The 14,684-nt window shown below is 52.1% G+C and overlaps 1 protein-coding gene across 1 annotated transcript in view; it reads left to right on the plus strand.

Annotated features, from left to right (window-relative positions):
• The first annotated feature begins 1,616 nt into the window (after positions 1-1,616).
• Positions 1,617-14,684, plus strand: part of PAX2 (paired box 2) — an 80,606-nt gene continuing 67,538 nt past the window's right edge. Inside the window, exons 1-2 of the mRNA XM_011977405.1 lie at positions 1,617-2,712; positions 3,493-3,690. Coding sequence (XP_011832795.1) covers positions 2,489-2,712; positions 3,493-3,690 — 422 coding nt within the window. The 5' untranslated portion in view covers positions 1,617-2,488. The remainder of the gene's footprint in view (positions 2,713-3,492; positions 3,691-14,684) is intronic.

Raw genomic sequence — 14,684 nt, forward strand, 5'->3', positions numbered from 1 at the left:
CAAAAAATGAGGGGGAAAGAACAAAAGGAAAGCAAATGCCAAAGCTGAGGAGAAAGAAAAAGAGAAATCCAAACACGGGAAAGGAAATTAAAGAAAGAAAGTTGAAATGATGTTACAGAAGAAAAGGGAGAAGGGGAGAAAAAAATAAAGAAAAGAGAGAATTATTTTAATAAAATTTGAATTTAATTTATACCATGTCTTTATCTTGAAAAACTATTCTGAGATTTTTTTTTTTTGCAGGCTTTTTTTTTTTGAAAGATAAAATTCTAAATAGAAACTCCTCCCTATCTGCAGATTAATAATTAAGGATAATTTGTAACTTTTCACAAGGAAACTTTAGACCTGGCTTGGACCTGTGTTTAGGACAAGAGAGCCAAGGAGGGAGAGCTGTGTCTTTCGCTAAGCATATATTTAGCGTTGGGGGGGCGGGGGCCGTTTAAAAATACTCCTGGGATAAAATATATTTTCCTAAGTAATTTCCAAGCGCAGGAAAGCCGCGCCGAGGGCATCAGGCCGCTGCGGGTCTCGGAGAGCCGGCCGGAAAGCCTCGGTCCTTTTCGGGAGGAGTGGAACCGGGTCCACACGCAGTCTTCGCCCAGCCGGCCTTCCTCTCGGCCCGCTGCCACAGCTCTCGTTCTCCTTTTTTGCGGATTCCGCCGGGGATCCGCCGAGTCCTGGCTGCCCGCGGGGAGCCACTTTGAAACCCAAGGGTTTCTGCACCGGCCAAGCAGAAGGTGGTCGGAGGGAGAGAGCCGCAGCGCGGGCCCGCCGGCCGGTGGACTGGCTGGTGAGACACCGCGGCCAGAGTCGGTGCCGGCGGCAGTGGCGCATTCCAGGCCCGACTCAGCGCCGGCTCGCGGCAGTCCCCCAGCCCTGGACTCCCGTGTCCCCTTCCCATCCCCACCCCTTAGATTGGGGCTGAGGGGCCGGGCCCTGAGCCCGGGGAGGCTGAATTATTCATCTTTAATCTGCCCGCAGCTGCCGCCTTTTCATACCGGTAACGCGAGTTCTCCCGGGGCCTAAATTATTGATGGTCGGGGTTTGGAGGGAGGGGAGGCGTGAGGAGTGGGGCTAGAGATAGGGAGATTAACGGGGTGGGCACGGGGGTAAAAGAAGAGGTGCCAGTCTCTCCCAGCAGCCCGATCAGAGGCCTTTCCCCAGGGTTTCACCCGAGCTTGCTCTAGGTACCCCCCACCTGAGAAAGGGACGGGAGGGAAATGAGGGGGGCACAGATGTCCCCGCTTTCTCCGAAACGCGTGAGGCTAGCGGAGCAGGGGCTGCAGGTTGCCAGCCTGGGCCGACCCGACTCGGCCTCTAGAAGTCTTTGCGCTTGGATTGCTCAGTAACTGCAGCTGCGGGTTGATCGCTCTGGGTGCAGGATTTCTAGACTGCTGTAGGCCAGGGAGAATGGGGCACGAGGAAGCACCCTCAGGCCTAGTACCCAGTGGCCACCTCGGCTACGAGATCGGGAGCCCGCGCTGGAACCCGGTTGGAAACCCCGTGCCCTTCTCTTTGCCCGGAGAGCAAAGCCCGAGCCGCTCGGTTTCCTGGGAGGCTGCCGAGGTCTGAGGGGTCAAAGGGACGCGAGTCGGGTTTGGGCCGGCTATACAGGGCTCCCCGATAGTTATTAACCCGCCGGCGCGGCCTATGCCGTGCTACCTGGGCGAGACGGTGGGCCCCAACCAAGCTCTGCGCGGTACGGCAGGCAAGCGAGCCCAAGCAGCCGGCATTCTCTGCCTGCTGCCTGGAGCCGCTGTCGGCCGCCTCCCTGTCACTGAGCGCAGCAGACCCCGGGTGCCTGCCTCATCCGCCTTCCTTGCTCCACTTTAGATACTAAGGAGGTGAAAGAGAGATACGGTCCCCCTACAGATAAATAACATTAGAAAAAATTCCCACCAAAAACAAACAACACAGGAAAAGAGGTAGAAAAATTCCGATTACAATTTAATACTTTTTAGGGAAGAGGCAGAGAGCAAAGGTGTGTGTGTGTGTGTCAGGCACTTATCCCCTGTCTGTGCTTGGAGCTCGGATGAACAGTCAGCGGAGCCCCGACGCCCCCAAATCGTCCGCCTCCAAGCCTCGCACGCGCGGACAGCTCCCTGGTTGCCTGCGGCGCAGGCGGGATGCTGCTTCGCACTAGTCCAGTCCTCTGCCTGGCCCTTCCTCTCCTGTCTTTCTTACGCCCTTTCCACTGGCATGAATTCCCCTTTGGCATTTTCTCCCCTCTCCCCTCTTTTCTGTCATCTGGTTTCTGTCCAGTCCCCCCTTCGCTTTCTACCTTGCGTTGCACGGCCTGAGTCGCCCTCTTGCCCAGCCCCCCAGTCTTCCGCCCAGCGTCCGCGCTTCCGCGTCTCTAGGGCCGGGCGGGTTCCAGTCCCCACTCCTCCGCGTGGTCGTGGGGGTCCACCACCTTTCTTCTGAAGTTCGGGAACATGCCCTTCCGCCCTGCCTGCTTCCTTCGCCCGTCCCGGGCCGCGGACCCTGACTAATGGCTGGTCCCTGCTGTGTGTGGGGTGTTGTGTTTTTTTCTTGTCTCTCCCCAGCAGGGCACGGGGGTGTGAACCAGCTCGGGGGGGTGTTTGTGAACGGCCGGCCCCTACCCGACGTGGTGAGGCAGCGCATCGTGGAGCTGGCCCACCAGGGTGTGCGGCCCTGTGACATCTCCCGGCAGCTGCGGGTCAGCCACGGCTGTGTCAGCAAAATCCTGGGCAGGTGAGGGCTTCGCAGCTGTCCCGTGAGACGCCTTGCCTACTTCCCCGGCCAGCCCTGGGCCTCCGGCCGGAGGACTTAGCCAAAAGTCCAGCCAGCCAAGCCGGAGAGGGAGATCCCCAAAGGGGTCTGGAGAGGTGCTCCTTTTGGAGAGAGTATTCAGATGGTGGCCGAAGACCCAGGAGCGAGGGTAGAGCAGTGTCACCCAGTGCCTGCCCTGCCCTTGGTCCCTGGTGAGAAGGTCCCTGGTTTCCGGCTTCAGAAAGGGAAGGATGACTTTCTTAATGGAGTTAAGGCAGACGTTGGGTGCGGGACATTAGAGGAATGGGGTGGGGATGAAAATGGGTCCCCGAGAGGAGAAAAAGCAGCATTTGGGAGGCAGAAGGAGGGTCCTGGTTCCCATAGATGCTCTGTGCCCAGTAGGGAAGGGCTCGAGGTGGTGCCTCAGCCCTGGCCTCCCGGAGACCTTGCAGCGCTGTTCCTTTTGCTCTTCCCAAATGAAAGGCTGGGCTTTCACGCCCACGGGTGCCTATTCATGCTGGTGCGCACCCAGCCCCTGGTGTGGCCGTCTCTCCGGAGAGATGGTACCCCTTGTCCTCCTACTCCGCGGCACTCCTCGTCCTAGCTAAGCACCCTCAGGAAGTCAGCTCAGTCACACTGGGCCTTTTCCCTCCACTCCGCTGCCTCGGCGGGCGGGAGAGTGGCTCAGCAGCTCTGGAACCCGCAGCCCGCTGACCCGCCACCGTCCACTTCTGGCTGACCCCGCCGGCTTTCCCGGCGCAGGTACTACGAGACCGGCAGCATCAAGCCAGGTGTGATCGGTGGCTCCAAGCCCAAAGTGGCGACGCCCAAAGTGGTGGACAAGATTGCTGAATACAAACGACAGAACCCGACTATGTTCGCCTGGGAGATCCGAGACCGGCTCCTGGCCGAGGGCATCTGTGACAATGACACAGTGCCCAGCGTCTCTTCCATCAACAGGTGAGCAAGGCACCCGGGTTTTCAGGGCTGGACTCCAGTTCCTGGCTCCTGCCTGCAGGGGTGTCCCACACCCAGTCTGTGCTCTTTGTCCAGCCTCTGCCCTTTCTCCCTGCTGCCAGCCCAAAATCCTTCCGTCAGGGAAAGGGGACCTGTGAGGCAGAGAGATAGACAGACAGACAGGGCTGTCTGCAGTTCAGGGCTGGGTATTCCCTGCCAGGCTTCTCCCGCAGGCGTCCTGGAAATGAATCCAAGTGTTTGTGGTAATTAAGACTCCAAGATTACAAGCATCCAGCCTTGGGATCTAGAGACAATCACAGCCTGCAGCCAGAGCCTTTAAAATGACCAGTGTCTATTCATCCCGCCAAACAGACTGCCCTTTCTAAAGGCTGCTCCTTCCCCAGGGGCAGCCGCTTGTCCTGGTTCCTCCACCCTCCCTGCCAGTTCCCACAAAGCTCACCTCCCAGGAGCCTGGTCTTGCTAGCCAGCTCCACACAAATTTCCGGCCTATAAGCACTGGGATCCGGGCTTGCAGAACAAATGCCAACCACCAGCCAGCAACTGGCAGGGAGTAGAGGAGCTGGACAAGAAGGGGGTGCCAAGCAGGGAGGGAGAACTCCAGACTCTGAGACTGAACCTTGGGTGGTACCCTCAACCACCTATGGTGCCTGTCTCCAGACTGTCTTTGCACTGATGACAGGCTCACACACATGAGGACACCACAGGGCTGAGTCAGCTTGATGTATAGGATATTTAGGTCTCCTGGTCTCCAAACCCCTCCAGCGTGCTTTCGGGGAGAACACATGTGCACACTCCATTCAAGTCCACACTAGCCAGTGTGCCAATATGCCTATCTGTGGTAGCTACAGAACATACAAGCAGCATTGGGCTGGTTTCAAGATCGCAGAACTGTACAAACAGACAGTTGTTCACAGAGTCCCTGCACAAGTCACACACCAGTCAGAAGGAAGTCCCAGACAGCCTTGGCCCCCCATATTAAGACACCCCAAAATGAAAAGAGGGCTAAGCATTTCATAACTTTGTTATGTTTTGCATTCTTCATAAGCTCATTATCAGGACAACTAATAACTCTGATGGTGCCTTATTCTGAAATTGGCATCACATATCAGGGATTTTAAAAATATTTTGCAAATGATATGGAATTATCCCAAATCATCCTGAAAACAGCAGGTAAAATTAGCTGGTAGAATGTACCTTGGCTAAAGAAGATTCCCTCTGCCACACTCATGCTGTAATGTACTGCGAGGCGACCCCAGAAATTATCCCAGTGTGTGCCATCTGTATTAAAATGGTTATTCAGATATGAACAGGGTAACATAATACTGATCAGCTAATTATACACCCTCCGAAAACCCTCCAGCTCCCTGGACCTGGCTTAGCCAGGTATTGAAAGCGTAGCAATTTGACATTCAGATACCTTCCAAAGGAGCTGGAGAAAGATGCTGGGTGGTTTGGGAGAGGAATAAGCCCTTTGCTTTAAAAGCCAGGAGAGGAGGCTGGGGTAGCTTTGGACTGAGGCAAGAGTGGCACTTCGGGAGGGGAAGGGGACAAAGCAATGTTTTATGAGCCATGTAGAGACTCAGTCTCTTGGCTGACTGCTGGTCCTGGGAGTGAGTTGGAACTGAGATCTCAAGAGAAGAACAGCCAAGGGCCAAGAGTGGTCCTGCTGTGTGCAGTGTTGCTGGGACTGGGTAGTAGTCTTCTGCAGAACATTTAAGAGAAATGCTTGTTGTCAGTAATAGAATTTGCAAGCCCTTGGAGAAACCCGAGTCATGTAGGATTTAGGTAATTTGTTTCTCTTGAATGGGGTAGAGGAGTGGCACAACAAGTCAGGTGTGGTGACCCTGTCCAACACCCCCTGCCACTGCCCCCGACAACATGCACTCCTCATTGGCTGAGATGATTTTGGAAGCTGGCTTAGGCATAAGTTTGGAAATGCTTCCATCCTGAAAAGCCATGGAGAGCAAGGGCCAGGTGACCCCAGGATCAAGCTCCAGAGGTCTTGAGGTGCACCCACCAGAATTAGGACAAAGTAGACAAGTGAGCCACCAGTGAGATGAGGGTAGGGAAAGAGTAGCCTCAGCTTGACAGCTGTGACAGCTGTAGAACCCACCCAGCACAGAGCCCTGTCACCTGAGGGGCACACAGGCTTCCTTTGGGTGTGGAGAAATAGCCATCTGTGGGCAGGTGTTGCTGGAGATGGAGAGGGAGTAGGAGGAGAGGAACAGGTAAGCCACTAACCACATGGGCAGCCCACCCTGGGTCCGCAGTTAGGCTTCACGGCTGGCTTTGTCTATAAGGAGCAGGCAAACTATTCTCAATTTTGCTCTAGACCCGAATCCTCTCATGGTTCATATTTTGGAAAGAATTCTGGGGATTTCCCAGTGTGCTGCTGAGTTGGGGCTGGAGAAATCCACCTCGGGAACCATGCTGTCATCTTCATCCCTGTAGGTGCTTTGCTCTGAAGAGGGAAGGTTTATCTGAGATGTGTTGTTTCACCCAAAAACCTGATAAAAACAGGATGTTTCTGCTGGTTATATCAGAAACTTTGCCTTTTATCAGTTTTGAGAATTCTCACTCACTGTAGGAAGAGCTTGGAGATTTTCCTGTGTGCAGAAAGTATGGTGCACCGGGGAATGGGTGGTTCTTGAGTTTAGAGCTTTGTTGGTTGTGACCTGCCCACTTGTGTTGGGTGCTTTATAACAGTTATGAGTAAGGTTGTGCATGAGCTGGTGATTGGCAAGAAAAGAAGTCCACACATGCTCACCCACCTGAGCCAAAGGTTTTTCAACTTCTCCTCCCCAAAACAGATGCTGTCGCCGCACTTGAAATATGCTGTTATGGTTATAAACTAAATTGCTTTTTCACTCTTTAAAAATGGTTTTGGCATTCTCTGATCCTGTTGCGATAAAGGCGTGGCCATCTAGCCTGTATTTTCCCCTAGCAAATCCTCAGAAATGCCTCTCTGAACCAGAGGACTGGGTCAGGAATGCCTCCCCACTCCCACAGACCACCGTCAAAAATCCCAAGACTTGACTGGGCTCCTTAGCACGTGGAATTTATCTGAATCTTTCTAAATATTGGGTTACTGATGGCTGAACATGGAGTTGCCAGCTCTTTGGTTTGTACACCGCTGCTGTAAAGGGCGGGTGTTTATAAACAGGGGACTTTAGATTGAAACCTGGTGTGGGAAATGGCCTGGAGAGGGGAGAGGTGGAGGGAGATTCATGCTACTGAAAAAGGAAAAAGTCACCTAGTTACATCGCTGAGCAGTTGTCTAAGCAGGAGGGATTTTCCTGATTATATGCCAAAGTCTTCTGGTTTGGCTGTTACTCTGGGCAGAGAATACAGCTCCTTTGAAAGAACAGGCACAGACCCCAAACAGAGTCTAGGGTTACTGACGATCCCCTGAGGGTGCTCTTTTGGGAAAAGCCGACAATAAGGGTGTCACCTTCTAACTTTTTTAGCTTGCCTAACACTCTTTGGAGTCAGGACACCCTGTGCCCCTAGATCTTTGGAGTGGACCCTGCCAGAATCAGCTTCTCACGGATCTCCCACTATCCACACTCTCTCTTAGCCTGTTAGGCTCTAGGTGAGCACATTCATTCTAACAATGGCAACCTAGGGCTGTGTTAAGGAATTCCATCCTGTGTCATTTGGGTGTCCCTCTTCTGTCATTCTCAGGTCATTGTTCCCCTTGGGTCAGGCAGTGGGGTGACAATGGTCTACCAATTGTTCCTTCAGAGACCTTTCCAAATAATCTGGGAGCCATTCATCCTAGCCCAGGGAATGTTGAAGATATGTTCAGGGCTAGAGTCTGTTTCTCCCTCTCTGAAACTCAGGTTCCAGAACATTGCCTATTCAACTCTTGGACCTGGCTTGGCATGAAGCTGGGCCAGAGGGTGGTACTGCCCGCCGCATCTCCATACCTTTGCAGCTGTTTGGTGGTTAGGGCTGTTGGTCTCGTGGCAAACAGACAGGACAAGTTGGAGAGTTAAGAAAAAGACTTCTATCCACACAAGAATGGGAGAAACAAGGACAGGGAACTCGCCTTCTGTGGCCTGAACCTAGCAGATTGGGCCCACAAATAGCAGACCAATGCACCAGTTTCTATCGGAGAAGCCTTGCTTACCTGTCTTTTCCCGGAGACAGTCCCCTACTGTGAGGTTGCCCATCATCAGAATAACATTTGAAACAGGCGTGATGGTTGAAATTCTCATTCCCTAAAATGAGCTAGAGTTGTCCTCCTGAAAAGCCTCTTTTTGTTTTTGTAGTTGTTTTAGCCTGGGCTTCCTGGCCCTCAGTCCTGTTGGTCTGACTGTCTCCCCGTTGGCTGGTTCTGTGGGTGTTCAAGCTACAAAAGGGGTTTCTGGTGATAGCAATGGCTGGTCGCCCTGCCTTCCTACCTCAGCTGGCGGCTCTTGAGAAGAGGCAGACAGGAGGTGTTGGGCCTGACAACAGCTCCAGGTGCATTTCACAAGGTGATGCAAAGAAGAAAAGAGAGGAGAGGGAAAACCCAAAATAAATAAATAAATAGTGTCCCAACTGTTCTGAGAACTCAATAAAACAATCACATCAAATATGAAGCGGCATAAATCTTGTGTCTGCACAGGTAACCTACTCAATTGCTTTTATTATCGCTCAGGCTGCCTCCATTTATTACCGTTCATGGCCTGGGCAAAGGAGGCTGCATGGAGGGTGGTCTCCAGTGCAATCCTACACCCTGAGAGGCAACAATCAGCCCATACAGCCAGGGATTTCGATGGGAGCCCAGGAAGGGCCCATCTGTCTGCATGAAAACCAATCAATAACTCTGTAACCAGAGCCCTTGTCACAGGGAAATGGACAACACAACAGTTCAATAGAGGGGCCACAGGGGGAGTTAGCCAAGTGGAGATGGGGCCAAACAGGAGCAGACCTTAGAGAAGGGAAACAGGGGTGCCTGGAGTAGGGGAGATTAGGGAGGGAGTGGGGATGTGGCAGGGGAGAGCAATAGCTTCATATGCATGTTGGTATTAGATGGGGAGTATTGTGCAACATAGACCCAGGGAATGAGAGGCAATGTTGGAAGTTGAGGTGGTAGGGAACATGTGTTTTAGGCAGCATTTGGGAAATGGACTTGTTCTGGTGCACATGGAATAGTGTGACTATGCATGATGGTATGTGCTTGCGGACTAGAATGTTATAGCTTCTACAGAAAGAGGAACAATAATAGTAACTGGTGTGGAAGATTAATCACACTTCCCACCCACTAACACCCTCTCTGAAAAGGGGTTTTCCTATGATCCCACATGGGATAGAGGTCCTGCTTCCCAGTCTTCTTAGTAGGACTGATGAAGGAGCCCTATTGTCCGCTCCCGGCTTCTTAGGTGTCCAACAATAGCTACTCTGCAGGTTGCCTCTTAATACTCAGGTCTATCTTCAGCCCCCTCCTTGTGTCTACCTGGAATTGGAGTTTTTATATTGAGAGGAAAACGATGGTGTAAAAGTGATGTGCATTCAGTAGAAATCATACTTCAAGTACCCAAACAACCATTCTGTTTTTCACTTTCAGTACAGTATTCAATAAATTGCATGAGATATCCGACACTTTGGTATAAAATAGTCTTTGTGTTAGATGAGTTTGGCCAACTGTAAATGTTTTGAGCATGTTTAAGGTAGGCTGGGCTGACCTATGACGTTCCATAGATCAGATGTATTCAATGCATTTTCAATGCACAATATTTTCAATGCACAATATTATCGAGCCATTGCCTTATTGTAAGTTAAGGAGCATCTGTACGCTGAAAAGAATTTCTTTTTCACTTCCTGTTCTTTAAAAGAATGTGGTATAAAGGGTGCTCATCCGACCTACCAATTCTCTGCATCCCTGCTGTTTCTTCTTACACTTCCCCCACCCCTCCAAGCCAGGTGTCCAGAGCTTAGATTCTTGCAGGGGAAGCAGCTTCAGGTGCAGCTATGCCCACTGCAGCTCCCCAGCCATGCAGGTGAGTCTAGAGAAGGGGAAAGGGCTCCTGAAACTGAGGAGTAGGAAATAGAGTCTCACAACCAATGCCCAAATAGCAAGTGAAATATTAGACAGCTGAAAAATTAAATCACGTTTGGCTTTTCTATCTACCACTGAACTACTAGGTTGAGATGGTTTTCTCTTGTGGAACAGGCTGTTTGTTTTGGGGCTAGCAAGGCATGAATATATTCATGATGGTTTGCAGTGTAGAAGTTGATATCTTCTGTGTGTGTGGATTTGTGTGTGTTTGTGGGTGCCTACCTAAGTCTGCTTTTAAGTGAAAAGGCTCTGAGGCCAAGAGGAGAAAAGGGAGGAAGACTCACAGGACATGACCTGCAGTCACAGGCAAGGCTGGACACCTTGTACTTGTACTGGACACCTTGTAATTGGCAAGCAGTCATTAGGCCACTGGGCGAGGTGGCAGCAGCAATAAAGCTAGGCTGAAGATTCCTCATTTCATAATCTAGGCAAATTGGAGCCTCATTTTTCTTCAGTTATTTGCATTGTAACACTCTGTAGTCCAGTTAACCCCCGATAAGAGGGGCTTTGCTACAGTGATGCCACCTTTGTGATGAAGAGCTGTGCAACCAGCTGTCCATCCTCACTTTGACACTTGGGTCCCAGCCTTGTTGGCAGGATTAGTTAGGGACCAACTGCATAAGCAGCCAAGAAGATGCTCTTCCCAGCACAACCCTTCTACAGAGCTGTGGTCCCGCCGTTGGAGGCATGGCAGCAGCACTGGGACACAACGGCGGGCAGAGCTCACACCAGGGCCAGCCTGCAAGTCTTTCCTCAGTAATCCAGGTGCAAGGAGCATAGGGAAGAGGCCTACTGTTGGTGAGAAATGCAGAGCTGGCCACTGCAGAAGGCTTGGGGTGTAGGTGAGACATGATGTCAGAGGCAGCCGCCTCAGACCTCCTGAGGAGGGCTGGGCACAGGGGAGCTGTTGAGGGTATAGGAAGCTAAGGAAGAATGGTCTGGCCCTACAGGAGAGGGAGCAGCCTCTTGTAGGCTGGGAACTCTCAGGTAAGAGAGGAAGTGTGCAGGAAAGAGTAGACAGACAAGGCTGTAGAGCCAGGGTCCCCTCACGGCACATCCGTGACAACCATGGGAGGAATGAAGCCCTTTCTTTTGCTTTCTGAGAGACAATATAATGAGAACAGATTCTGTGTCTTCCAAGAGAGAAGGAAAGAGAGAGAAAGAGAGCAGGGCAGGAGGAGTGAGTCAGGTGCCATTCTATTCTAGAAAAGTTCAGGTTTATTGTAGGGATGTTGGGGAAAGGAAAGCAGTGCACAGAAGTCCAGACTGGGGTTTGCCGAAAGCAATGATGGAGATGGGATGGTTCCAGGAATCACGAGCACAAATGACTCCTGGGCACCAGCGGAGAGAGGTTCCAGAATATAAGATGAAAAGTGGCGAGAACTGGACAAACAGCTGGAGCACATGGGCCCAGCCTACAGGCAGTGATGTAGGAAGACTGGATTTTTTAAAACTCTGTGCTGACCGAATAAAACACATCTTTGGGCCTGATTCCATCCAGTGGCCAGCATTCAGCAGCCTTTGGTGGACCTGACTGGATGGACTTATCTCTCTGCCTTAGACCAGGGCAGTAACATCCGTGCAAGTGGAAGGGGCTGGGACATTTGCTGGGTCCCTTGGTCCGGAAGCTCCTGGGGAAGGGAATGGAGGAGAGATTATGACTCTCTATAGCCAGAGGAGGAGAGGTGGGGTATGGGTAGGGAGGGGCAGAAAGTGAGGATGAGGACTGGGAGAATAAGGCAGGAAGCGATGAAGCTGAGAGGTGGAAGGGCGCTGCCTTGGGCTGGACAGGGTTGTTCGGGATTGGAGCACATGGCTGAACAGAATGTGGCACTGCAGAGCCTGCAAGGGGAGCTTAGATCTGCTCATCCAAGCTGGGACCTTCGGTAGCCCTGCAAGGTCTTGGGGTTGGTGGGAGGAAGCCCAAGCTCCAGGCAGCTGGTAGTACAGGCTGATGGGCCCTGAGGAGAGGCCCAGAGGTGATGAAGGAGAAAGGGGAAGAGGAAGGTGAGCAGGTTTCTGAGAAGAGTGTGGAGCGAAGGAAATGGCATGGGAGGGAAAGCGGCCTGGCTGGAGTTATGCAGCCCTTTCTGAGAGGGAACCTCGTGAGTCTGCCACACGGCCTGGCTGTAGCTCCTCTCGGCAGGCTGTGAGGCAGGGCAGCAGTGGCTCCAGCCTGGTCCCTGGCAGGCTGGAGAGGGAGAGTTGTAGAGCAGCCAAAAGGGAGGGAGGGAGGCCCCTGCCTGCTGGGGGTTCCAGATTCTAGAGCTGTCTCCACCCAGAGCCTTTGGCCGAGTTGCTCTGGACTTCCTCCTCTGCCTGCCCTCAGTCCTTCCTGAACCACAGATTTCTCTCTGCTGCCACTTGGAAACAGAGCAAGCCAGGAACAGGACCCATGGCTCCTGGCAGGGCTGAGGCAGGGCAGCAGGCTGGGAGGACAACTGTGTTCACCCTGTAGGCACAGTAGAGTCAAGCAATCAGAGAGGAAGGATTGGAGAGGACTGGGAGAGAGGGGAGCAGACAGAATGGGAGAACAAAAGCGGCCCCTGAGCATGAGCAAATGGGAGTGAGCCCTGGGGGCTGCTCTCCCTGGTCCTGGTGCTCCCTCTTGGCCTTGGGGTCTTTGCTCAGCCCAACTGCCCAGCCCATACCTGGCAGGCAGGTGATAGAAGCTGAAAGGCATGAGGATTCTGCAGGCAGCTTCTGTCCTGCTGGACATGGAGGCGGTCAGGAAGGAGACACTCATATTGCCCCTTAGTCCAGAAGCTTTCATCCTAATTTTGAAGGTCAAGCAGTGGTGCCTGCCTTAGTGTGTTGTCCCAAGAGAAGTTAGTGATGTGTTGGGAGCCTCTGTGCATGGCTCTGCTTTGGAAAGACTATGTGTGCTGGTGGTGTCTAGCTAAGCCTGCCTTCTATGCCCTGGGAAGCTGTCTAAATGGCTCTGGCTCCCAGGGAGCTCTCGAAAGGAGTCAGTCTTGTCAAACTGGGAATTGGTGGTTTGCTATTCAGAAGGCTTCCGGCTAAAGGGATTATTTGGTCCCAGAATGAAAGTCCCTGCTATCACTGCCTGTTTGGGATGCTAGTGAATGTTCCCTGGAGAGTACATGGTTGAAGGGACAGTAGACATCCTGATGGGTCAATGAGCAGGGGTCTTGAAAGATACACACAAGGCCCCGACACATCTGGTCTGTGTGCATGCACATGTTTGGGGATGTGAACGCTTGTGAGCAGTGTGCATTTGCTCTGCTAGATGAGTGAACCAAGCCGTGTATGATGGCCAGGGTGGAGGGTGCGTGTAGTATCGCACTAGGAGAACTGGAAGCAGTTGTTTCGTGTGTGTCTGCTGACGTCCTCAAAGGGAGCATGTGTTTAGGCAGAGACAAAGATCAAGATAGTTACCTCCTTTTATCATTTGCAGAGTGGATACCACACTCGCTTCCCCCAGTACCTTACTTTTCTTCCTCTTTCTCCTCCTCTTCGTTCCTCAGGTTAGCTGGTTTGGGTTAGGGGGCCAATCTCAGAAGACTCTAATTAAAGAGTGAGGAGAATCTGATAAGATAAGGAAGGCCATCTTTCCTCTAGGAACCAATGGAGGTTTCATGTTCCCCACTCCCCGTTGCTTCCCCGAGGAGCTGACACTAGGGCAGGCAGCCTTCCGACTGTGACTGTCTGGAGTCTGGGGGAGCCAGAGAGAAGGAGGTATGACCGGGGTTGGGACTCGGGTTCCTTACCCCATTTGCAATGGTCCTGGAAGGGAAACCCTCGCAGACTCCAGATGAGAGTGAGGGGAGGGTAGAAGAGACACGGCAGAAGACGGGAAGAGAGAAGTGGGAGCCAGATGTGATCAACACAGACATGCCCCGCTAAGGCCTAGTTTTTGGCCACAGAAATGGACTGTACAGGGTGAGGTGTGGTATCTTTTTTTTAATTAGGGAGGGGGCTATGAAGTCATTTAGCCCGTCTTTGGAGCTGAGCACTTAGCTCCTGCACAGGGTACAGCCCTGGTTAGGTTTCAGCTCCTCCTAGAAACAATGCTCACCGGCACTCTCGACCCTCTGCCCTCCCACCCAGCACATGTACTTTTCTTCTTCCCCCACCCTCATTTCCCCTGAACTTGGCTCTGTGGATCAGGTCACTCCTGGCCCCATGGAGACAGCCAGGAAGGCCATGCAGACTCCCTTAGGAGATGACCTCCCAGGGTGGGTACAAAAAAAGTTGAGAGAAATTCATTTCATGGCCAGTGGCTGCTTAGAAAAGGCGATTCCAGCATCCGAATGTGATAAATGTTAACTGAGCATTAATCGCATTAAAGAGGGCCCTATAAACTTTTCATTTCTAATTAAATTCGTCCAGTGATGCTGCCCAAGCGAGTACTCTGGGCCTTTGTTTATGTGGAAAATTAAAATGCAAATACAATGGGATTTATTTCCAGGAGTGGAGTGATGGTCTGGCCCCTCTGGCTACTGGTCTCCAGGCCTGTCAGGTCAGGTGACTGCTTCTTTGGAGGTGCTGTCCCCCTTGTGACAGATTCTCATGTGAAGGGAGAGGCCAGAGTTCAAGGTCAAATAGAGTTAGTAAATGGGGAGAAGATGTGGAAAGAATTGAAGAGAAGGAGAAAAAGGCAATAGATTACTAGAAATATAGGGAGTCATTGTTCTGGTTTCCCACCCTCCTTCCCCACCAGCTCACACTTCTAGGAGTATAATCCCCAAAACCGTAATTGTGAATATCACCACAAGCCTCTTCTGCAGCTATGAGATGAAGGGGTACATGGGAGAGAGAATTTGGAGGAAGCAGCCCTGCCAGGCTCGGCATGATGGCTCACACCTATAATCCTAGCACTTTGGGAGGCTGAGGCAGGAGGATCGCTTGAGTCTAGGAGTTTGAGACCAGATTGGGCAACATAGTGAGGCCCATCTCTATTAAAAAA

The sequence above is a fragment of the Mandrillus leucophaeus genome, unplaced genomic scaffold (genome assembly GCF_000951045.1).
Source record: "Mandrillus leucophaeus isolate KB7577 unplaced genomic scaffold, Mleu.le_1.0 Scaffold18, whole genome shotgun sequence".
Lineage (NCBI taxonomy): Eukaryota > Metazoa > Chordata > Mammalia > Primates > Cercopithecidae > Mandrillus > Mandrillus leucophaeus.